The sequence below is a fragment of the Erythranthe guttata genome, chromosome 14 (assembly GCF_056151865.1).
Source record: "Erythranthe guttata isolate IM_541 chromosome 14, IM_541, whole genome shotgun sequence".
NCBI lineage: Eukaryota > Viridiplantae > Streptophyta > Magnoliopsida > Lamiales > Phrymaceae > Erythranthe > Erythranthe guttata.
In genome coordinates this window covers 16,653,634-16,679,367 of record NC_142546.1, presented here as the reverse complement: position 1 = coordinate 16,679,367, position 25,734 = coordinate 16,653,634, and the positions used below count along the sequence as shown (strand labels likewise).

Sequence of the window (25,734 nt, the reverse complement as noted above, 5' to 3'; positions counted from 1 at the left end):
TGAAGTATTTTGCTTCAAAGTTCAAACAATTTTTCCAATTTGATTTTTTTTTATAAATCATATTAGCTACTTTATATATCCTTTAAAAAAAGAAAAAAGGTAATATATCTAAATAATTTTGAATTACCTTTTTGTGCAATTTATATTTTTATTTATTTTCAATCTAACAATATCAAAATTGTGTAAAATTTGGATTTAATTAATCATAAAAGTTAGTGGTGGAGACAGAATTTTATGTTCGGGAGGACTGAATGCATTAGAAAATTAAGAGAGGCCGTTAATAATACTATACATAAAAATATTATATATTTTTATTATAAAATAATAAGGATTCGAGAAATTTTGTTGTCATCATAATATTAACTATATAAAAAGAAAAAGATAATTTGTTTTTTGACCAATTAAAAAGGAGATTTTATCTTCATCTTTTTGGTACATAAAATGTGACATTTGTGGGCTAAAGTATATTTCTACTTTTGGGGACAATGATTATACTTAGACCTCCCATGATCAACAAATTCAAATAAAAGATATGTATATATTTGTATTTATTCCACAATTGTATGAATTTTTTAGGGTAGATTGCCGCCACCTTGAGGTAATACTAAATTACGGAAACAAAAATTATTAACTTTATCAACTATGTATTGTCTTACGAAAAAAAACTCTTCATTCAGTAGGTAAAATTGAAATCGTAAAAGTATACGTGTGAGACAAAAAATGGAGTATTAATTTATCTATGTTATCATTCGCAGCTTAATGGCTCCATCATCATAGCCATTCAAACAACCACCTTTGCATGGACTCGCTTGTTGCTGAAGTAATCGCGATTAAAGAGGCATGCCAATTCATCCATCAAGCAAAAACCAAAGAGGCCATCATCATCGAATCGGACTGCCTCAATGATATATTCTTCATCACTTCCGACATTTGCTCAATCGATTGGAAGGTTAAAGTGATAATCGACGACATCAAAAAATACCGGGCACTTTGGCCTAAATGGAGATCCAAGTACATTTCTCGAAATGCAAGCTTCGCCGCTCACAATCTTGCTTCATGGGCCATTAATTCTAATTTTTTCTGGTTTTATTCGTTTGTAATGTTCATTTCTTATGTTTTATTTGTGACGGTGGCTATCCACTTATTGACTCTTGTTTTCTCTCATTTATTTAATAAATACCTGGTTTTTCAAAGAAAAGAAAAGGGTAAAGCGGTCGCCCCTAATATAAGGTTAAATTATGAAAAATCCCCTACTGTTTGGATGGTTACAACCAACCTTTCAGTTATGAATCTTCTTACACGTCCACTCTTAGGGTGTGAAATTTAGTGGAATCTTCTATATTATATGGAATATTCTCAAGTTTGTACCTGTTTTATCCCATTCAAGCTCCACATTTTGAAGCAAGATGGTCATAAGATGTGTTTTTGGCTTGTATATATATGAGATTCTGGTGCATCAGAAACTATTTTTTTACACAAAACGAGTACAAATTAGAGAACATTTCACGTAATCTAGAAGATTGTATTGAATTTGACACCAAAATTAAGGTTCAACGTGTAAGAAAACTCATAGTTGATGAGATAGTTGTAATTACTCAAACTAAGATTTTTTTCATAATTTGACCTTGACTCAGGGTGGTTATAAAAGAAAAATAAAATTGGTATGATGATAAGTTATATTTTAAGCAAGTGGGCAGAAGGACTTTCAAGAACAACAATTAATAACAATACTAAAAAAACTAGCAAAGATAGATATTTTTGCCAACTTGTATGTAATTCCATCAATTATTTCTTCTCAATTTGCATGTTATCATCACCATTAGGTAAAGATTTTGCCTATCCTATTTTAATCAATTTGACTAATCTATTGATTTCCTTCTATATATTTAAAATGTCAAGTAATTCTCATATTAATTGTATGTTAATATGTATTTCCTCTTATATTGCCAGGGGATACAATTTTGATTGTAATGTAATTTTTCAAGGTTATTGAATTTCAATTATTCATTAAAATTAAGGATATAGTAATTTCACAATTTTTATTGAAATATTTATTGTTTGGTGATAATTAGTTAGTAAATTATCTTTATATGTAAAAGTAAGAAATGGTAGGATAGCTAGGAAACTCTAATGGTATATTTGTAAAAAAAATTAAATTAATTACATCTCTTATTTTCCAGCCTTCTTGTCTCTAATGACTTTCATTGCAAATCATATTTGCAAATTGGCTAGCAAAATCCTAATAATTTAATAGTCGTGGTGCCATTTGTATGATCAAATTTGTATTAACGTTATTTTGGTAATTTAAATTTCACAACTAGTTATTTTAAGATAGTGTAATTTATTTCTTTAATACAATTTAATTATATATATATATATATATATATATATATATATTTAAATTTTCGTCTTTTTTGCAATGCTAGTCGTGCATCACACGGGAAGAATTGCTAGTTATATTTAATTCAAATGAGTCTTGCGAGGTTTCTTTGGATTTTGTAGATGCTATACCTGATAAAACACACCGACTGACGTTGTCAGGGGCGAACTTAGGGGGTTTTTCTTTGGGGGTTGAAATATCGGGGTAATTTAAAAAAAGATTTTTTTTTATGGACTAAAGTGTACAAAATTAAAAGTTTGGAGGAGAATGGACGAAAGTGCATTAACTAAAACATAAATAACAAAAAAAAAAGATTGATTAAAAATAAATCTTGGGGGTGCGGGAGCCACCCAGCCATATGCATGGACGCTGCATTATAGATTTACATATAATAATAACACACATCCATTTATATGTGTATTTAATAAATAATTATTTGTGTAGATCTATATATATTTCGAACTCACTCAATATTTTTCACCGGTGCAACATTTGATATACCGATTCCTCGTGGCTATCGTTGAATTGCAGAGGATGAATTTCGCGTGTAATGCGGCGGGTTGTTGTGGATAAATGTTGAATTCAGCCACAAATTATTATTCGCTCAGTTATATAGTAGGGCCTATTTATTTTCCAGTTTTTATAAGCTATATGTTATTTGTTGCCAAAAATAAAAAGGAAAATTAAAAAAAGAAAAAGGAAAAAGAAAAAGAAAACGATTGGAACCAGAAAAGGGAACGCAATTGACAAATATTTATTTCCAAAAATGAAAAGGGAAAAAAGAAAAAAGTTTATGAAAGTGGCCCCAAATTTCTAATAATTTGTGATTGTCAATTTCTGAAAAGCAATCTCATATTGAAACATTAGAGTAAATTACACTTAGCTCCCCTTGGATATGGTCAAATTATACATAGACCCCCTCAATATTTAGAAAATTAGATATAGCTCCCATGAGGTTTGGTTTTTGTCTACAAAACCAAACCAAATGTAGCAATTGGCAATAAGACTATGGTTTGAGTTAGAGCTTATTTTCAGTTTCAATTTTCATTGGTTAGAAGTTGTATTAAAATCATTACTTTTGATTTAAATATTTGAATATCTCCTCCCGAGATCTGTTTAAGATTATCTCCCAAAGAATCTATCTTCTTTTTGTATAGAAGTCTTGAAGCTGATATATCTTCTAGGAAAATATTATTGTTTCTCACCGAGTTGGAGAAAACTGAAAATAAGAGCAGAAATATTTTCTCTTAAAGCTCTCGATGAAAGGCACACAAAATCATGTTATGATGTCTTCTCTTTTATACGTGATTTTGTCTTCACGTGCAAGAAAATAAGTCATTAGGTGAAAGAAATGTACATGCAAGTATATGGGATATGGTCAGTATTTTTATCCTTATCAAACTACTACTCCCATATAAACTATAGGGTAAATTACGCCCACACCCCTGAGGTATGCTTAAATAACTTTAAGGTATATGTGGTATTTATAATTACACTTACCCCCTTGAAACGTAGTTATAAACTCTAATGAGATAATGCATTGGATGCGTTATTACGATAGAGCTCTAACGGACTATTGGTTTCAGGAAGTGGTGGAAACAACAAAGAGTTATGGGTGATTTAAGAAATATTGGGGGAGCTATGTCACCCCATAACTCTATGTTATCTCCACCACTAGCAAAAAGTAATAGTCCATTAGAACCCTATCGGAATAATGTATCCAATGCATTATCCCGTTAGAGTTTCTAACTACATTTTAGGGGGGGGGGGGGGTGTGAGTGTAATTATCAATACCATAAAGACCTTAAAATTATTTAAGCATACCAGAGAGGTGTGGGTGTAATTTACCCTAAACTATATTACCAATTAATGACAATTTAATAATCAAAGATGATAAAGATAATGCTTAAGAAAGTCAAAGGAGGAAATCAAGGCTATCAAATAAAGGATAAAATCATGGGAATTTAAGTACAAAGAATTAGTGTGAAATTATTCTAAATGATTTATTCAATTTAATATTGTAACGTATTTCCTATTTTGAACATTTTATAATCTATATATATATATATATATATATATATATATATATATATATATATATATATATATATATATATATATATATATATATATATATATATATATATATATATTCCTTGTATTGATGTAAATGAAATACAATTCATGTCCTTCTAATCTCTTCATGGTATCGAGCCAAGGGTGATCCTTGGTTATAATTTCTTTTTTTCTTCTTTTTTTTGTTTTCCAGCACAATTTTCAGCAAAATCATCATCCAAATCTTCATTTCAATGGCAATCGAGACTCCCCAAATTACTATTCCTAATACCCAAGAGCCCACAAAATCACTAACCATGATCACTATCCACAACTCAATTAAACTCACATCAGCAAATTATTTTTCTTGGAAAACACAAAAGGAAGCCATTCTTATTGGCTATGACCTGCAAAAATTTATTGATGGGTCACACCCTTCTCCTCCTACCACCATCATTACGAATAATATCATTTCTCCTAATCTTCAATATCTAACATGGCTCCGTCAAGACAAACTATTATTTGGAGCTCTTGTTGGCACTCTCTCCTCCTCTTTAGTACTATCTTTATTGTAGAGTGTGGCCCAAATATATTCTTTGTGAATGACTCATTTCATCAATCCATCTTCCAACCCACTTACGAAAGCAGCCCACACAATTTGGAGCCCAAAATTAAACTTTGGCTTATCCTTTATCTCTCTTCACCGTTTTATCACACCTCGGTGCTTTGTTTTTTCAGCAGATTCGTTTTTCAAATCTGCCCCTTTATCTCTCAACAAATCTTTCCTCTTATCCTCAACAAATCTTGGTGATTTGTTGCCTAATTCTTCGTGAGTTTGGTGGAGGATTTGGGCGTATAAGTGCACCCTATTCCTTTTCTGTGTGTGGGACGAAAAAAAAAAACCGAGAAAAAGAAATGAGAAAAGTGAGAATACTTTGTGTATTCGAGTAGAAAAAAATTAGAGTGAAAGAGAGAACCTTTTTTGAGAAGCAAAGCTCGATTCTTTTCGATAGCTTACTTCTTTAGGGATAAACCGGTGAGGTTATGGTTTGAATTTGGGTTTCGTTTTCTTTATTTTTCGTTGGAATACACTGTGTGTATATGTGTGCGTGTGGCTGCCGTAAGTGCTAGGAGGCCCCACTTGGATCTTGGACGAGGACTCAGAGATTGAGGGCTGAGCCGGAAAATCGAACCCTCGCTGGAGCAGCCGTCGGAGGATTTCTTCCCAGCAAAGCAAATATGTGTGATTTGCTTCTAGTTATTCTATTCTAACCCTACTAATTATTTTTATCTTTAATGATCTGCAAATTTAGTAATTTGCAACTGTTGCACAATTTTTGTTCTCATTAATTGTTGGTTTTATTTGTTTAATAATTTATATGTCCACATCAATTTGTTGCTGATTGTTGTCCTGATAAATTGTTGTCATTAATTTAATTATTAATTAATTGTGTTGATTTATGGATAATTCTATGGCTGCTTATTCTTATTTAATTTCTTCTCCGGGCGGATACTCAACATTTATCAAAAGAAACATGTTTCCTTATTGAATTCTCAAGCACATATTTTGTACCAAAAGACGAAATTTCTCGCCCCCAGGGCCTCATTCCTTGGCTCGACAAGTATTTAATAGATGAATGTAAATTATGGTGACTCAACGGTCCGTTAGAGTAGCAGACCGGGGCTTGGTGCCCACAAGGAACCAACCCTCATTAAAGTCGAAATTCCCACACTTATGACTGTCAGGATTCGATCATAGGACCTTGTACCAACTTACTACTCCAGAATCAGTTGAGCTATACACATGCGGGCCCAAGCACATACGTGCTCTAGAGACCTTATTGCACAAGGCTTTTCTCAAGAGATAATTATGGGATTCATTACATTAATGATTCTCACGGATTTTTAGAGTATGAATCCAACTAGGATACTAACAAATAGTCAAATGGAAAAATTCAAGGATAAATTACATTTTTCTCTTTGTAATTTATTTCGGTATCACTTTATTTTCTTTTATTCTCGATTGCATCGATTTGTCCCCTTTACTTGATGTCTCAATGTGGTCCTCACCGTTAGTTTTCGGATCTTTGACCTTTATACCGTTTGATCTAAGTCTAAAATTACAAAATGCTACCCCTCCCAGTTTAAATAATTATTAAAAAAATAAAAATAAATTATTGTCTCAATGTGGTCATCACCGTTTGTTTTCAGATCTTTGACCTTCATACCGTTTGATCTAAGTCTAAAATTACAAAAAGCTACCCCTCCCAATTTAAATAATTATTAAAAAATTAAAAATAAATTGTGGCTGGTGTCGTGAACTATGTTTTCTCGTTGTCTTGATTTTTTTATTATTTTTTTTATTATTTATTTTTTGTTTTCTAATAATTATTTAAATTGGGAGAGATGGCGTCTTTTGTAAATTCAGAGCTTAGATCAAATGGTGTGAATGTCAAATATCTGATAACTAACAGCGAAAGGCACATTGAGATAATTTTTCAAGTGTAGGGGGGCAAATCAATACAATCAAGAGTAGAAGAAAGTAAAATGATACCAAGCCAAAGTACAAGAAAAAAAATAAAATTTAACCAAAACTGAATTTTAGAAATGGAATTTTTCAGATTGTAATCGACGTATTTTATTATTTTTATTGACCTGTAATATAAAATAAATAATAATATTAATGTTATAAGTGTAACTTTTGGAGAGAAAAAAAGAGTGAGTTTGATTTCGAAAATTAAATAGGATGAAAATCAGAATCTCATATATGAATTCCAATATTAAAAAATAACAGAAAATTTGGAGAAAAAAAAAAATAATAATTCAGGATTATAAAGTATTGTTCCAATTAGAATCTCATATATGAATTCCAATATTAAAAAATAACAGAGAAATTGATAAAAAAAATAATAATAATTCAGGATTATTATAAAGTATTGTTCCATAAATAAAAGACGTTCGAATCAGAATCGACGGAATTTGAAAATTATGTTCCAGTTACTACCTTTGTAAGGTCTTATGAGACCAATTTATAAATAAAAAAATAAAAAATATAACTTATCGACGAAAATTACTCAAACATAGCAAAATCGAATTCAAGATATATAAGGTTTTTGGAGATAAGGAAACAAATTGCTACAACAAATTCCAAACAACCACATCAAACATATCTCAAAATTCAAGAACTCTCTTTCGTGCTCGACACTTTAGCATCTTCTTGCTGCTTCTCTTCGCTGGCTGTAGTAATCTTAGGCTCTTCTCCAGAAGGTTCCGGATCCTTCTTCAGTTCCGTCTCGAATTCCTTTGCCGCCTGCATTTCATTTGAAGTTCCTTATCAAAATGTGTCAATATGCTTACCCTATTACAACAACGGAAAAATACGTTCGTTTTTTCAGAAACTCAGAATTTCACATAGCGATTTGTTATTTAAACTTAACCTCGTTGTTTTTTCTTTTACTTTCGTCTCTGGTTGGTAGTTAATATTAGACATACAAAATTGAAGACAATAGTCATAAAGCGTTGTAGAGAGTGATATTTTTAGTCAATTTTCGATGTTCGAGAATATGGCACGTAATCAAGAGTTGAGAGTTTGACTGAAACCAATCGAATTTAGTGAATACTATATATATATATATATATATATATATATATATATATATATATATATATATATATATATATATATATCCAACGGTCATTTTTTTTTCTATTGATTTTAAAAGTAATTATTACAATACACGTGTTCAAAGAGGTTCTGGCAAAAACAATACTACTTAGACAAAACGAGCTAACGAAACGAACAATAAGGCTGACTGTACGGAAAATAAAACAGTCGCACTGTCAATGAAAAATCTAGTTTTCTTCAAGGCTGTATTCGTATTTAAAAAAAAAAACCATAATATTTCGAATAACATCACAGTTCTACTGCAAGCTTGAATCATGTTGAAGCATGCAGTTCAATTAGGCTGTAGCTAGGCGTGTTCATTCGGTACTTCGAAAATTTGTACCGTTTACCGTACCAAACTATTCGGTTCGGTACGTTTTTTTACCGAATTAATTCCGTTTTTTCGGTACGGTACCGGTAAAACCGAAAATATATTTTAATATTTAAAAAAATGTAAAGAAAATATATTTAAACTAATTAATTCTTGAATTTGACATTCAAGTTTCAATAATCTGCCCTAAAAACAAAAAGTGATTCTCAGTAGAGGCTAATTTATAAAATAATGGAAAAAAGTTTTCAATTTAAAAGTAATTTTATAATGTGCTATAACCTTAAAGAATTAAAAAGAAAAAAAAAATACATATTTATTAAATATTTCGGTATTCGGTACAGTATACCGTACCGAATACCGGAATTTCCAAAAAAATATTTACCAAATACCGAACCGAATTTTCGGTTCGGCATTTGGCACGTACCAAATTTTTGGTTCGGTTGGTTTACCGGCCGAGTGACTGATACGATATATTAAATAATATATCGTTTCATTATTAGTTTAGTTAATAATTTATTATTAATTAAGTAGATTAGTATATTTTATATATATTATTTAAGTATTAGTTTAGTTAGTTTACATAGGAGCCGTAGGATTCTAGGTATAGGATAGATATTTAGTATTTTATTAGTATAGGTAATTATCTTTTCTAGTTATATTAGGATTCTAGGGTTTTATTCTCTTTAAATAGTCGTATTGTGCTAGGGTTTTGATAAAAAAGAGAAATAATAAACAAGAGTTTTCTTACGTTTCGTAAAGAAATCTTATGATACTCGAGAGATCGTATCAATTGGTATCAGAGCGAAGTTGCGATAATACCAACGCTTCGTTAGCAAAGCAGAGATTATATCAAAGCTAAGCTGGAGCAAAGTTGAGATCACATCAAAACTTTGTGAAAATCATGATGTCCGAAACAAGACGGTTAGAGCGATTGGAGAAATCCGTAGAGAGATTACGGAATGATTTTCAGAAATTGCTAGAACAAAGTCAGGGACGACGTCAACGCCATCACAAAAGCCGAAGGGACCGCCGGCCATCACCGCCGTTGCCGCTGCCGAGCCTATCGCCGGAGGAAGAGGAAGAGGACGACGATGAATTTTTCAAAGAGCCACCGCCGTCGCCGCTGCCGAGCCTATCGCCGGAAGGAGAGGAAGAGGACGACGATGACTTTTTCGAAGAACCCCAGATTTTTGTGAGTTCGCCAGAGGAAGAGGAATCGGATTCAACTGAGATGAAGTGGAACGAAGAGCTGAAAGAACAAGAATCGGAGTCAACTGAGATAAAGTGGGACGAAGACGACAAATTAACCAGAGAAGAGAGCGAAGAGCTACTATGGATATTGGGAGATTTCCATGGTGTTCAAAAGAAAGGAGACGAAGAACCAATGGTCACTTTGGATGAGACAAAATCTAAAAAGACGATTGAAAAAGCTTATTTATCGGGAAAAATATTGAGAATTTTTCCAAAAGCCTTTAGGAGTTCGTTCGATCAACATAAACAATGTGTTAAAGATCTTGATCGTTTGTCATGTTTTTCGGATTCAATCGGGAAGCAATTCGACCTAGTCAAACATAGGTGGAAGCGCAAAAAAGAGAGAGCTGCAATTATTCGAACCTTGAGGACAAGGTTCATTTCAAGAGGGGTGGTTTGATACGATATATTAAATAATATATCGTTTCATTATTAGTTTAGTTAATAATTTATTATTAATTAAGTAGATTAGTATATTTTATATATATTATTTAAGTATTAGTTTAGTTAGTTTACATAGGAGCCGTAGGATTCTAGGTATAGGATAGATATTTAGTATTTTATTAGTATAGGTAATTATCTTTTCTAGTTATATTAGGATTCTAGGGTTTTATTCTCTTTAAATAGTCGTATTGTGCTAGGGTTTTGATAATGAAGAGAAATAATAAAGAAAAGTTTTCTTACGTTTCGTAAAGAATTCTTATGATACTCGAGAGATCGTATCAAATTTCTAAAAAAAAAAAGAGAAATAATAAACAAGAGTTTTCTTACGTTTCGTAAAGAAATCTTATGATACTCGAGAGATCGTATCAGTGACAGAAAAATAATTACAAACCCTAACGTTCTGATACTGAAGTTCCTAATTCCATTATTTTTTCCCTAACTTTTCGAAAAGAAATATCCCCACCGACTACCGACGCAGTATTTGATATACTATATTTCTACGGTTTCGTTTACGATCTCCAACAAAACACCTCGCGGGTGTAGTAGCAAATCATCAAAAATCCGAATCATATGAAATATCAGTCACAATTCACAAAGTTGCTACTTATAGTAGTCCAAATTCCAATCGATTTACACCGATTTCTCAGAAATTCATAATTTCATTTTCTTTTCGGGATACGAATCGAAATTCTTATCCTAAAACAAACTACCTTTCTTAGCAAAACCCTAAACCCCTAATCATAACCTAATCTTAAAATTGAAGCACAATTCAAACCCCTAAAAATAGCCCATCTTCAAATTGAAGCAACTCTGTGAATCAATCAGCTACAATTAACAAAATATTAAATCTACAAATTAAAAAAAAGGGGAAAATATATCAAATTAAATTAGTAATTTTTTTTTAATTTAAAAAAAGTAGGACCTGTTGAAAGCTCTTGACTGTCTTGCCGATACTACGGCCGACCTCCGGCAGCTGTTTGGGGCCGAAAAGTATCACCGCCACGCCGGCGATGACGACGAGCTCCGGCACTCCGAGGCCGAAGAGGCAGTTGCAGGAGAACCCATTTCTGTTGGATCTTCTGGGTCGGTCCAAATCGAGCCCGAGCTTGACCCGGTTGCTGACGTTGTAGCTGAAGAAGACTGAGCTGGAGGAAGAGAGAGAAGTGAATTTTAGTGATGGGTTTATAGCGAGCGATGCTGTGATTGTGGGAGATGAAATGGCTGCCATTGGTGAGATTGAGCTTCCTTTGGATTTTTTTTAGCTCGTGTCTTGTGTGTGTGTTTACTTTCGGATGAGAGAGAGAGAATTCATATTCATCTATAAATATATTTACCAATATTTTGTGCATATCCATGTGTATCAATTTTTTATTTATTTATAATATTAAATGTTATTTCAATTTTACTAATTGTATTTTTAATTTCTAATTTTTGGCCATTTTTCAATCTAATTTTGGCGAAATGCAATATACAGAGTGCAATCGTTTTGAATTTCTGCTAGATTGGATGTCACGTGACAGAGTTATGTATGGATGCCTTATATTTTTTAAATTTTAGATAACATTAAAATTGTCGGCAGTGTTTATTGAATAACGCATATTTTTCTCGTCCGACATTCAATTTTGACAACTTAAGTTGGATTAGAAAACTAACTTAAATAACTGCAAAATACATGTTTTGAATTTTGTCAAATTCAGACTAAAAAATTATCAAAATCTTGTTTTAAGTCAAAACGGTATTATTAAAACTGAAACTACGTTACGTCCCGACGTTATAATTATTTCAAACTCCACTTCTATTTTCTTTCTCGATTCGTTTTTCTTTTTTCCTTTTGGAATTCCCACGACCGAATAAGTACTTAATAAACCAATGAGTTTATTGCACTCGATTCTCGTGTGTTACATCGAATTCCTATAATTTTTCCATGTTATTTTATTAAAAATCCTCCAATGATTTAATTTTTTTTAGCACACCACCCCTAAATAAGGTGCTAATTGCTAAAAAATAATATAGAGAGAATTTACCAATAAAATAATTAGGAGGTAGTACTTTAGCAATTCGATAGAATACAAGGTACTAATAGTAATTACAATAACAGTAAATTACGGCCATGTATGGTCAAATTACGAAAAAAATCCCTTTTATTTGGGGAATTACATGGGTAAAATTCATTTTCGTCCCTGACCTTTGCATTCAAAAGCAAAATCATCCTTGTGGTTTTAATTTCCTTCAATTTCGTCCCTACAAGCCTATTTATCCGCCAAAATTCTGATTTTTTCATAAAATCCCCACACTACCCTTACAAAACTTGAGGGACTAAAATGAATTGCAGCCAACAACCCACCTTTTTTAAATGACCGTTTGAATTTCGACCGTTAGGTGTACATAACCAAAAAAAAAAAAGCTGTATAAATCCATGAATAACACTAAGAAACAGGGGGAAAAAAAAAACCAAAAAAATCCATTTCTACACCAAATCTCTGGGAAAAAAATGCCTTCTTCAAATTCAACTGACAACAGCAGCATTAATGGAGAAGCTATCAAGTTCAAAAATCGAATTTGTTTCTGTGGAAGGAAGGCTGCAGTTAAAATATCTGAATCCACACTTAATCCCCACAAACTCTATTTTCATTGTTACACCAAGAAGTGTAATTTCTACACATTTTAGGAGCCAGATGAAGATGAAGTAAAGAAAGAAGCATTACAAGCATGTGCTGAAGAAATATCTATGAGTAGCAACAACAATCAAGCAACTGCTAAAACACCTTTAGCCACAATGGAAACTAACACTACACAGTCCACATTTAGCTCTATGAGTTTGGAAGTTCTTAAGATGATTACCATATTTAACATGTGTCTGTTTACATGCTCAATTTTTGCTCTTATAGCCTCTGTTGTATTGTTCAAGTATTAAATGCAATCATCAATGAAATATTGGAAGCAATAAATCTACTGTAAATTTTCAAAGCAATGGTTTCAAAATTAAAGCAAAAGAATGAGTCATATACAATTTCAATCATATCCAAAAAAACCATCTGATTCCAAAATCAAACTAACAACAAAATAGGCCAATCATATCCAGCAAAAATCTGACCACAAAAATCAAACTAACAACAAAATAGGCCAAATTCAGTTAAATACAAAGTGAGCTAACTAAATCCATAAAGATAAACCACTAATTCAAAAATACTTTGTTCACTTACCTTAAAGACAAAATGAGTTAAATCCTTGATTGAGAGCCTCTGCCACTGTCTACACTTGAAATTTGAGAACCAAAATCCTGCAAATTAAGAAAAGAAAAAAAAAATTAGAGTGATCAAAATGATTGAAATATGTAAAATGAAATAAATAATACCTGTTCTGTAGTGGACTGCCTTGACACTTGTATTGATACATTATTTGCATCCTTCCTTCTACAAGTCCTCTTATTATGTCCAACTTCTTTGCAAACCTTGCAAGTGACATGAACTGACCTTTTGTGTACCTTGGGAGCCTCGTTAAGTCCTCTTCTTCTATTTACTTGCAATCTGCCTTGTTTAAATGCTCTATTTTTTCTCTTGTGAACTGGAGGCTTCAATGGAGGAATTTGAGTGTTGGTTGGCCATTTAGACTCATCATGAATAACATTGATCATACCACTGTAGGTTCTCAAATAAGCTTCTGTAGTCAAATAAGGACTGACATAGTCTACTGGATCATATCTCATGTACAAAATGCAACTCATTGCATGTTTACATGGCACTCCACACACTTGCCACTCATTGCATTGACAAGTTTTCTCTCTGAGATTGACAATATACTTCTTGTCATCATAGACTTCAAACAAGTACTCAGAAGCAGGAATTGCCAAAAATTTTCTTCATTGTCTTTGATTTTTTTCAACCTTTGCATTCACATTAGGGGGTAACCTAGTCTGCCAACTCAATGCCTTTTGTTGCCTAGTAAAAAACCTCTTCATGACCTTAGTTCTATACGATTCCAACATAGATATCACTGGTTTTTGCCTCATTTTCCCCATCCAAGAGTTGAATGATTCTGTCATGGTATTTGTAACATGATCAACCTTTGTAATTCTATCAAATCCATGTTTTGACCAAGTACTTAGATCTTCTTTACAAGTTTCTATCAACCACTTGTGTGCTCCAAAATCAGCTGTTTTGATTGAGTTCATTGCATCTTGAAAGTCTTCTTCTGTGTAAGCATTCACAACAATCCAAAAGAGTTTTCTCAATTTAGGGCCTGGAAATTTGGCTCTATAATTTGCATATAAATGCCTTGCACAATATCTCTGCCTTAAGATTGGAAAAATGGACTTCACTGCTTTCTTCAATCCCTTTTGTCTATCACTCATGAAAGTGATAACCCTCTGATCTTGCAAGTAAGTACTCAGGCAATCAAAGAAGTAATTCCAACTGTCTTCACTTTCTCCTTCACAAATCATGACTGAAATTGAACAAAAATAAATAAATACATAATTAAAGTTAATGTAAAGTAAATTAAACAAATAATACATAAATTAAGTATATTAAAACTAATACCTGCTATAGGAAAAATTCCAGAATTGGCATCTAAGGTTACTGCATTAAATAATTCACCTTTCAATGGCCCTTTTAGAAAACATCCATCAACTCCAATAAAAGGTCTACAACCTTGGATATAACCCTTATACTGTGCTTCAAAACTTATAAAAAATCTCTCAAACTGTGGGCTACAATGTGGATTGGTAAAATCTAAACCTTGACACTTCAGTTTCACAAAAGCTCCATTATTTGATTCCTTGAGTACAACAATATATCTTGGAATATTAGCATAGCTGGTTTCATGATCTCCTAAGGCAGCTTGCATTGCAATATTTCTTGCCCTGAACAATTTGCTTGTATTAGCATGGACTCCAAACTTTGACCTTAAAGCATTGTCAAGTTCCTCTACTGATTTGTTTGGATTACTCTTGTATTCTTCTTTGAACTCAGCTGCAATCCATTTAGCTGTTGCTCCACTACACTTCAGTTTTCTGACACAAGTATGTATACCTTTTATATTTTTTTATCTTGAATGTTACTCCATCACCATAGGTAGATGCATGTAGTCTCCAATCACAGTCCTTATCAGTAATGCAAGTTACAATGACTCTCACATTATCATTCTTGAGTTTTTTCAAAACAATACCTTCTTGTATTGTGTATTTGGCAAGAATCTCCTTAAAATGCTGAACATTGTCAAATATTTGCCCTTCCTTTAGCACCACAATCTGATTGCCATTTAAATCTTTATTTAGTTCAAAGTATTCACCTTCCATGGCATCACTCAAAGGTGCTACTGGAACCATAACTTGCAAATCTTCATCATTATGGTAAACTGATTGGTCCCTATCTGAGTTGTAGTCACTCAAATCATCACTCTCTGAATCGGATTCATAATGAATATGAGCTCTCTCATCACCTGCATCAGCATGCCCATCATCTTTCTCGAATTCAGAACCACTCCATTCAGCAATTTCTTCAATGTCAATGCTCCCCTCTTCATCTGACTCATTAGTCTCCACGATGTTTGCTAGAATAAGACCAGACTCTTCAATTTGTGTGGCACTAGAGTTGCCACCAATATTTTCAGCATCAACCAAATCTGTGGCACACAGATTTTTGCTTACACTTAAACAAACAACAACATCCTCCAATCCTAAAGCAATATATACTCCAATTAAATTGCTTATGTCTTCATCACTCTTGATTGCAAATTTATCCCCTGTATCAGGCAAAACACCTTCTACCACTACCAATTCACTCAACCATTTTTTTCTATGCCCAGTTGTAGTCCCACAAACATCACTCAACAAAGATAAGTAGTCATAGTCGTTGCTTTCCAAATTCCGCAGAGAATATTTTTTTCCCAAAAAACTAATACCTAAATTAAATCGCATTTTCTGCAATAAATAGATTTAAGATTATGTATTTATCATATCCCATTCATATAGAACGAGAAAATAGTAATAATATGCAAAACAATCTCACTTATATGACTTATGAACCAACTGACATAAAAGGATATAATCAGAAAATCAAAGCAAATCTTACCTATGAAGTGTCGAAATGGAGGGGTGTAGACAATTTGCTATGAAGCTACAATATTTTCTTCTGAAATTTTTGACGGGAATTTTTTTTTCAAGATATTTGGGGATTTGCTCATTATTGGGAAAACAAAGGCTGTGAAGAGAGGAATAATATTAATCCTAAAAAAACCCCGCTTATTTACAAGGGTAGTGTGGGGATTTTATGAAAAAATCAGAATTTTGGCAGATAAATTGGCTTGCAGGGACGAAATTGAAGGAAATTAAAACCACATGGATGATTATGCTTTTGAATACAAAGGTCAGGGACGAAAATGAATTTTACCCGGAATCACATCCACCCCTCCTTTAAATTTTTTTTTACATAAAACTTATGTGTAATTCCGTTATATACCAAACTAAATCATATATTCAGTTCGGTAAACGATATAAAATATTGGTGTACCAAAATTTCGATTGAATTTTATCGATTTAATATCTCTAAATTCACCTCTAGATAAGTATTTTTATAAAATAATAGAGACGATGTGATTTTTTTTCGTAATTTGATCGGGAGTCGCTGTAATTTCCCTTGCAATAAACTCAAACCAATCGTTGGGATAAAAGAATTGACCGTTGCCAGAGTTGTAACTAATTAGTACTTTAGAAAAAAGAAAAACCCTTCTCAACAGCCGGCAAAATAGCGCCGTCAACTAGAGAGGCAACTTCGCGGCGGCTGAACTCCGGCGAGTAACCTCGTCTCGCCATCTATTTTATGCTCGTTGCAATTTTATGATTTCGTATTGGAATTTTGTACCTCTTCGATTCAATGATTTATGAACCCTAATTTTTGAAGGAAAAATTGAATCTTTTTCTTCTTCTACAGTATTGCTGCTATTACTCTTTCTCTACTCTTCTCATACAAAAATTCTGAGCCATGGATTTGGAAATTAATTACGAAATTGCACGGGTAGCGGAATTCATCCTCAGCCATAGCTTCACCAGAGTAGCTCTACAGGTATCGAAACGGCGTCGTACGTATGTGTACGTGTGTTTTTTGAGAAATTATAATTGGGCGATTTTTATTTAATTTTGATCTTTTAACAGTTCCCAGATGAGCTACTGAAAGATTCTATGAGAGTGGTGAAAGCTCTGCGCAAAGAGATAAATTCGTCTGCTGTGAAGCTGTATGTAATGGCTGACACAACTTATGGAAGCTGCTGTGTCGATGAAGTCGGGGCGGCTCACGTAAATGCCGAATGTGTCGTTCATTACGGGCATACTTGCCTTAGCCCGTGAGTATAATAAATATGTGTCTTAATCGATAAATTTATGTTTGTCGAAGTAAATGGAGTTAGCTTGTGAAATCCAATTCAATTTCGTTCTTTGAATATACTCTGCTTAATGAAAGACGTTGAAATCGTTACGTCTTCTGTCGATTAAGTTATGTAATCTTACGTGGGTTTTTTTTTTCGTCAGGACATCAAAGCTACCTGCATTGTTCATATTTGAAAAGGCTTCAATTAGTACATCAAATTGTGCATCGAAATTGCTCGATTACGGGATGAAAAGCGACAAGCCAGTTTTGGTATGATAACGAGATACTTATCCTTTATGTTTTGTCCCTGCATCTATTCGTATGATGAGTTTTAGTAGGTACATCTGCAATAATATTTAAGACATTTTTCTTTCGGGAACTTAATAATATTTTATTAGTACCCGTATTAAGAAAGATTTTATTTTTCACAGTTAGTAGAGCAAACATTTTTGTAAAAGTAATTCTTGATATTCTGTTTATGTATTAATAATTTCTCCTGGAGAAAATCAGTTTTTTTTTTTTTTTTTTTTTTCCGTTGTTTATATGGATGACACATGTGCTATTATTTTGTTCGTAAGATTATGATGCATCTCTTTTTACTCTATACTTAAGACACAGATAATAAGACCGGTTTATCTATATATCCTCCTATCCCTTTTAATACAGAGAAGTTAACCTGACCTATAATTTAGCTTTTACTAAATTCTCGTTAATGATTAATTTCTTGTTCTGCTCAAGTGACGAGAGCTCCACAACAACTGCTATCGATTTATTAACAGTTTCTCTTCTGCATGAAAAAAAACAGGTTCTTTTTGGACTGGAATATGCACATGCAATACCAGAAATCAAGAAAAATTTAGCATCTAGCGTTTCAACCATAGTGGGGTCCGCATCCATGTCGAGCCTCCTTTATGCCGATGTAGTCTGTTCATTTATAAGCCCATCCGAAACATGTCAACCAGCCAGTCAAGTGGGACCCGTCGATAGCCAAAATTACAGCATTGGAGGTTTGACCTGGAGATTACCCGAGGGGCGGAAAACGGAGGATTATTCGCTTTTCTGGATTGGATCGGACAATCCAGCGTTTTCGAATGTTGTGCTGACGTTTAACAGCTGTGAAATAGGTAAGAGTCTACATACTCGTCTTTTTCGAGTTGATAAAGCAATCTACTTCTCGTGTGCTGCTTTTTTCGATCCTGCTTATAATACTATACGGTGATCGTTTCTTTTAATTTGATGTTTTGCTCATGGGTTTTAGTCAGATATGATGCATCAGAAGATTGCTTGATGACTGACGTATCCCAGCAGAAGAAAATCCTTAGGCGTAGGTACTAAAGTCTAAAGCTTTTTTTTTCACCATGAATTCTTTGTTCTTTCGTTGCTTGTTATTTCCGTTTCGATCTCTTCAATTTGATGAAATTTGCAGATACTATCTAGTTGAGAAAGCGAAGGATGCAAACATGATCGGAATCTTGGTTGGAACACTTGGTGCAGGTATGCCTTTGTGTAGTATTCATTCGTATATGTTTGTTTCTTTCTGTTTGGAGTAACTATCCTAATTTCTTCAAATAAAAACTTAGGCTGCTCTTTAGATTACTTCAAAGATATAATCACGAGAAATTGGAGAACTCGGAAACTAACCATTAACTAAACAAGACGCAGAGTTAGGCGTATACTAAAAATATGAGCTTAAGTTTTAAATATAAATAAATAAATAAATAAAATATATATATATATATATATATATATATATATATATATATATATATATATATCAAGGTTGTAAAAATCGGTAATCGGGTCCGAGTCGGTCGGACACCGACTCACGATTAATCGCTGCGGCGGTGATTAATCGGTGATAAATCGGAAATAAATCGGTTTTTAAAATTTAATATAATATATTTCTAAATATTATTTATAAATACTCCAAACATATGTAAAAAGATATTTAAACATAGTTATATCTCCATCATGTATATATCCTAATAACATAATTAAAGTTTAATAATCATAAGATCATAATACATAAATATCCTTATAAAATATAAATAAAAAAACAATTTTTTTGAATTTACATTTATTCTTGAACATTCGTGGCATACATCATTAGTTCTTTAACAATAATAATTAACATAAACAAAATAAGGCATAAACTCATATTTTCTTTTATTAAAATCCAACTTTTATATTGAATTATAAAATTAAAATTAAAAAAAAAAAAAAAAAAAAAAAAAAAAAACCGATTTTTAACCGATTTTTGACCGATTTTTTGCCACCGAGTTTGACCCGCCTTAAAGGTTTGACCGCCTCAGACCGTCTCAGACCGACTCAGACCGCCTCGGACCGACTCAGACCGCCTAAAACCGCCTCACAGGCAAAAAACCGATTTTTCAAACCTTTACACTAAAATCGTAAAGGTTTTGGACCGCCTCGGCCGAGGCGGCCGATTAATCGGCCGCCTCGACCGATTTTTAGAACACTGATATATATATATATATATATATATATATATATATATATATATATATGTATATATATATATATATATGTATATATATATATATATATGTATATATATATATATATGTATATATATATATATATATGTATATATATATATATGTATATATATATATATATATATATATATATATATATATATATATATATATGTATATATATATATATATATATATGTATATATATATATATGATGGGGCTGGTCCGATAAGACCCGTTACACGCATGTCTGGATTACTAAAGATTCAAAATGACTTCAGTGAATGAATTGTTCGGTTTGGTGGTGAGTTGAAAGTATTTCATTTGAGGTGCAAAGAAACAAGTTTTAGAATATATAAAAAGAACTTGTCCACGTCCCCCAATAAAGTACCCCCTCCGTTTCCTTCTAAATGTCGTTTAAAGTACCCCTTTGTGGCTTTTCATTTGTTTCTTTATCACTTCATTAATCCATCATTTATGGTGAGGGTGAAGTTGGAAAAATAAAATTAATTATGCCTTAAAATTCTAAAGTGACACTTAAAAAGAAACTAAGGTTCGACTTTCTCTCATCTACTTGTCCAGAAATGTCCATGTTAGATTATTTTGAACTATTTATAACTCGTCAACTTCAACATGTCTACGAGATAATAGTCTTACATTTTATTTTTTCTTACTCCATCTTTATTCTTGTGCATGATTCATACCTAAAGTCTAAAGCTTTTCTTCGCTAACTTTTATTTCAGCTGGTTATCTTCACATGATTCATCAGATGAGGGACCTGATAACAAAAGCTGGGAAAAAGTCGTATACTTTTGTTATGGGAAGACCAAACCCTGCAAAACTTGCCAATTTTCCCGAGGTAAACGGAACCTCGTTAAATGCGTGGATACTATATTTATTGCCATATTGCTCATGTTTATTCTACCTTGTTGTGATAATGCTGATTTTTGATGTGCGTGATATTTTGCAGTGCGATGTTTTTATTAATGTCTCGTGCCCGCAAACAGCTCTATTGGATAGTAAGGAGTTTTTAGCTCCTATAATTACTCCATTTGAAGCTATGCTTGCTTTAGAGAGGTATGGCTTCCATTGCAATTACTATTTGTTGAATGTTTCAAAATTATTTATTTGTTTAATGGTTGATTTTAAATCTTTTTTGAATGACTCTTGGTTACACACGCCTTCTTGATTCTGGAATTTTCATTACGCCGCATGAAATAAATCATTTATTTATTTATTTTTTAGTTTTTATTATTCTTATATTCCGAAGAGGGGCTTATCTCAGATACCCCTCGAGTAGGAAGCGATAGAAGTTCACTTCAAAGAGTACTAGGAGTGTGAATAATTCGTATTTAATATACGGTGATATTCACATTGGATTTTTCTTGGAATGAATTGGAATAGTAATTAGAATCATTTGGTGTATTAGATATTTTATTGTTTTATATGTATTCTATAATACGGAGAACATGTTAAGGAGGCTTTCACTTTGTTTTAGAAAAAAATACCTATAGACATTAGATCGATTCTATATAAACTAGGATTTTTTTTTCTTCTGTGCACTTTAATTCTTCAAATTATCGTCATAAATTATATTGTAATTCCTTAGCATCATGGCGACATGTGAAATTGTCGTGAAATAAATGTTTATCTAATAAATTCTTGCAAAATGATTCTTGAGTTTATAAATATGAGGTGTATCACTACAATAAGCAACTAATCATGGGTTAATTAATTAGGCTTTCGTTAATCACTACAAAATCAGGGTTTCCCAAGTTGCGGAATAACAATATTTTTTTTGTCTCGATCTCCAGGGGAAGTCAATGGACAGGAGCATATGTAATGGAATTTCGAGACTTAATTGCTTCAACGCCTTCCATACCAAGGGAGCAATCTGAAGAAGCAAGGTTTTCTTTCATCCAAGGTGGTTACATTGAAGATTTGGATTTGCAAGGTAATTCTTTGTTTGACTTAATTGCTTGCTAAGTTATATTTGTCGACTTATTTGGTAAATTACTATTATGTTTAGGTTATAAAGTTCTAGTGCAGAGTAATTGTTTCGTTGGATTATTGGATTAATTGCTTCATAGTTACTGTAGTGATAAAAGTTTTCTAATGACTTAGAGCCCGTTTGGCTAAGCTTATTTTAAACAGCTGATAAGCTCTTACGTCTGATAAGATGTTTTAGGAGCTGATAAGCTGTTACATCTTATTTTTAAGATTAATTTTTAGAGTGTTTGGATATTAAGCTTATTTCCTATTTTTACTCATTATAAGATCTTAAATAAAAAGGTGGGGTAGAGGTACTTATTTAAAAAGATCTTATTTGCTCTACAACAGCTTATTTTTAAAAAAATTAAGATCTTTTTAAAAAAAATTACCAAACACTTTGGAAGAGCTTATAAGCTCTATAACATCTTATAAGCTCCTTTTAACATCTTATAAGCTTAGCCAAACACCCTCTTATTAGAGTTTAAGAGAACTTAAATTATCGACTATTTTAATATATTCCCGCTAAACAGAAATATAATTTATTTTGGATATATAAAATCAATAATTCAACTTTTAGTTGATATTTTCAAAGTTAATATCAAAGTTACTAACGTTAGCTGAAAATTTCAAAGCTAAAATCAAAGCGGCCAATGATCAATGTGTGTGATGCCATAGTTTATGGTTTTCTTTAGGTTAGATGCTCATTTCCGCAAATTGTATCCCTGAATGTTATACACACTTTGTATTGATGCGTATGGAAAGAAAAAGAGTTCTAGTGAATTGGTACTCATTCATGTGATGTATCCCACATTCCAGTGTCTTTCTCCTAAAGGTTGGCCTTGCAATCTTATTAAGGTCATTTCTATCTTTGATCATCCCAACAATATATATATCCTTGTGTTGTGTTCCGTAGTTCCGATTGACAAGATAAAAAACTTTTAAAACAAGTAAGTGCTTAAAGGATTGTTGACGATTCTTCTATGACACTCTACTATTTGTCTCACAATCATATATGTAGGATTTTTCCACTGCAACCCGCCATTCAATAGATGGAAATCAACATTGCTTTCTTATTCCAAAACTTTGATGGATTGCATAAATGAGCAAGTCGCTATTTATACTAAGACCACTTTCTAATGGTCAACACTGTTTTGAATATGGATTTGATGCTTGTACATTGATTATTTAGAGAATTCTAATCTAGATAATTACAAAAAAAAATATCCTGGGACTATTTTTGAACGTTATATGGAATTCCTACACTACTCTTAAGGAATTTCTACACTCTTCTAAGAATATTGTAGATGTACAAAATGTAGGAGGGTTTCTGGGAGTCTGTGTGAGCTTGAACTTGAGCTTTTAGTAGCATTTTTGGAATAGTCCTTTGCTTGGTTTGGCCAATTTTTGGAGGCCTTGACATATAACTCGAGTTCATCAAATTCGACTGAGCTCACCAAAATTGCTAGACTCGACTCGAGCTCAACCTCGTTTCTCCCCATAGACCTAACCGCCTTAATTTGAGTTTATATTTAATTCTCTTCCATGAACAAGTGTCCTTATAAGTGAAGTTTCTTTCTTAGACCTAACTGCCTTAATGAACTCAATCTTGTATTAAATTATTTACCCTTGATAAGTCCTTAGTAGTGGAGTTGTTCTTTTATTTATTTATTTTTTTGCATTAAGCAATTCTGATGAGTTTGAAGATTATACGTTGATGCTCAATGTGCTGTGATAGAGATGGTTTTATTGCTTGAATTATTAGTTTGTTTGTTAACAATAGCTACTATATATACATATATCGACACTGATAAATGTTTCTGAAGCAGATACGGAGGAGGTAGAGAAGGATGAAATACTTGCACTAGTGAATACTACAGAGAAAGCTCTTCAAGTACGCGATGACAACAATCAACACCTCACGAAAAGTGAAGCAAAATCCGGAGCTGAATTTTTTGCGAGCCGATCATATCATGGTCTCGATATTAACAGCACCGATTCAGTTCCGGGGGATTTTTTGACTGGTAGAAGTGGGAAAGCATCAGGGTACACTCACGAGAAAACCGAGAAGTCACATCTCTAACTTATTATATGATCACATATTTATGAAGTGAAAAGTTTAGAGCATAGGTAGCTCACTTTGTTTAAGATCTATATTTCCTAATAAGCAGAATACATGCAGTTGTTAAGAAAATATAAGAGGCTATTTCGTGTATCTCAACTCTATTATTTTAAGAAAAAATAACATTGAGTCTTGTTTGTTATGTCTTTCTCTCACTTTTTATCATAAGTTGTTATTCCCTTTGTGGTTGCAGAAATTGAAATAAAGCATTCTTGAGGTGTTCAATGGCAGATTATTTCCCACTTTTTTGTTCAACTTTTAGAAATTACACTTAAAACCAACTTATGTTGCAATCATTAACTTTCGTTTTTAAATAAGCTTTCGCAAACACCAATTAGAGGATGCTTGATTAAGCTTATAAGCTGTTTAAAATAACTTATAAGCTGTTTAAAAGAGCTTATAAGATGTTTAATAACTTATAAGATCTTCCAAAGTGTTGGTATTTTTTTTAAACATTTAAAAAATAAGCTGTTAGAGCAAATAATTTTTTTTTAATATCAATATTCCACCTTTTTTATTTAAGATAGTATAATGAGTAAAAATAGCTTATAAGATCATTATCCAAACACTTTAAAATTTAATTCTAGAACTAAGATACAACAGTTTATCGGCTCTTAAAACAACTTATCAGATATTCAATGCATTACAATACCATTTTAGACCTACAATTGTTTGAGTTTTACCGTTGTTCTTCGTCAATTTGTTCTATGCGACACCCGATAAAACAAAAATATATTCCATACACAATCCTACTAAACAATCAAAAGAGCTTTTGTGTGAAGTGTTACTATCCTCAATGTGGATAAAGAGAAATATTTTTTTTCTTATTTATTTAAAAAAGAAAAAAAAAAAAAAAAAGAGAAGATAAATATGAGAATGTAATAAGTGAGAGATGAGTGAGCAGACAAATTATCGGCAGTGTGAGCTGTGTTGGCCCAACATTCAAACCTGAAATTAATACATATTAATGGAGAGGTCTTTGTCCATCTGTGCTTTCTGATTTTGACTTTTTCTTTTGTATTATTAATATGGTCATGTACATTGCATTGCATTTCTTCTTTATTGTTCTATTGGATGTTTTTATTTGTTTTAATAGTAATATTCAAGTTTTTATTCGAATTATTTTGCCGTCGGTAGATCGAGTTTGTTACACATGCTTACTCCAGTGTGGATTACGTATTTCGTATAGTTTGCAAACTATTATACGAGAGTGTAGGTTTACTCAGTATACCTATACAGTTAGTTCATTTATAACGAAAAAGAAAATAAAGGGTTATGCAATTAACTCATTATAATTGAGAATTGAAGGTTTTTTTTTTTTTTTTAAATGAACCAGATAATTGTTAAATGTAGATATGTACATAATCACACACATACACATCTATATGTATATGTGTTTAGTAAGAGGTTATTAATCGCAACTATAATTAACAATCACTGAATATAAATAATCATGTGTGACATCTAACTCTCCAGCAAAGACAATTATATTCAATTTATTTTTCTCGGTTAATGATAAATAACACGAATGGCTTTTATTTCTGGAAATGCATGCTTCATATAATATTAATTTGAAAAAAAATAAAAAAAAAAATAAAATAATGAAACTAATAAATACTAAATATCATATAAAAAAAG

General features: G+C 32.2%; 3 protein-coding genes across 5 annotated transcripts; 1 reads left to right on the top strand and 2 right to left on the bottom strand.

Moving 5' to 3' along the window:
• Positions 1–7,486: 7,486 nt before the first annotated feature.
• LOC105962846 (Bacterial sec-independent translocation protein mttA/Hcf106) lies at positions 7,487–11,474 on the bottom strand. The gene is made up of 2 exons (XM_088813654.1): positions 11,048–11,474; positions 7,487–7,745 (listed from the first exon to the last, which is right to left on the bottom strand). The coding sequence occupies exons 1-2, from the start codon at positions 11,351–11,353 to the stop codon at positions 7,614–7,616; spliced, it is 438 nt and encodes a 145-aa protein (XP_088669780.1). The 5' UTR covers positions 11,354–11,474; the 3' UTR covers positions 7,487–7,613.
• A 3,329-nt stretch (positions 11,475–14,803) lies between these two features.
• On the bottom strand, positions 14,804–16,306 carry LOC148765317 (uncharacterized). Its single transcript, XM_088814479.1, has 2 exons — positions 16,197–16,306; positions 14,804–16,045 (listed from the first exon to the last, which is right to left on the bottom strand). The coding sequence occupies exon 2, from the start codon at positions 16,040–16,042 to the stop codon at positions 15,122–15,124; it is 921 nt and encodes a 306-aa protein (XP_088670605.1). The 5' UTR covers positions 16,043–16,045; positions 16,197–16,306; the 3' UTR covers positions 14,804–15,121.
• Positions 16,307–16,764: 458 nt separating this feature from the next.
• Positions 16,765–24,238, top strand: LOC105965620 (diphthamide synthesis DPH2 family protein). 3 transcript variants are annotated; one of them, XM_088814766.1, is made up of 11 exons: positions 16,765–16,914; positions 17,055–17,186; positions 17,276–17,463; positions 17,648–17,756; positions 18,292–18,610; positions 18,745–18,814; positions 18,913–18,980; positions 20,729–20,844; positions 20,956–21,062; positions 21,800–21,939; positions 23,804–24,238. In XM_088814766.1, the coding sequence occupies exons 2-11, from the start codon at positions 17,106–17,108 to the stop codon at positions 24,055–24,057; spliced, it is 1,452 nt and encodes a 483-aa protein (XP_088670892.1). In that variant the 5' UTR covers positions 16,765–16,914; positions 17,055–17,105; the 3' UTR covers positions 24,058–24,238. The 3 variants fall into 3 exon arrangements, with proteins under 3 accessions (XP_088670892.1, XP_088670891.1, XP_088670893.1); XM_088814765.1 differs by having other exon boundaries at positions 16,774–16,968; XM_088814767.1 differs by having other exon boundaries at positions 16,780–16,918.
• The last annotated feature ends 1,496 nt before the right edge of the window (positions 24,239–25,734 follow it).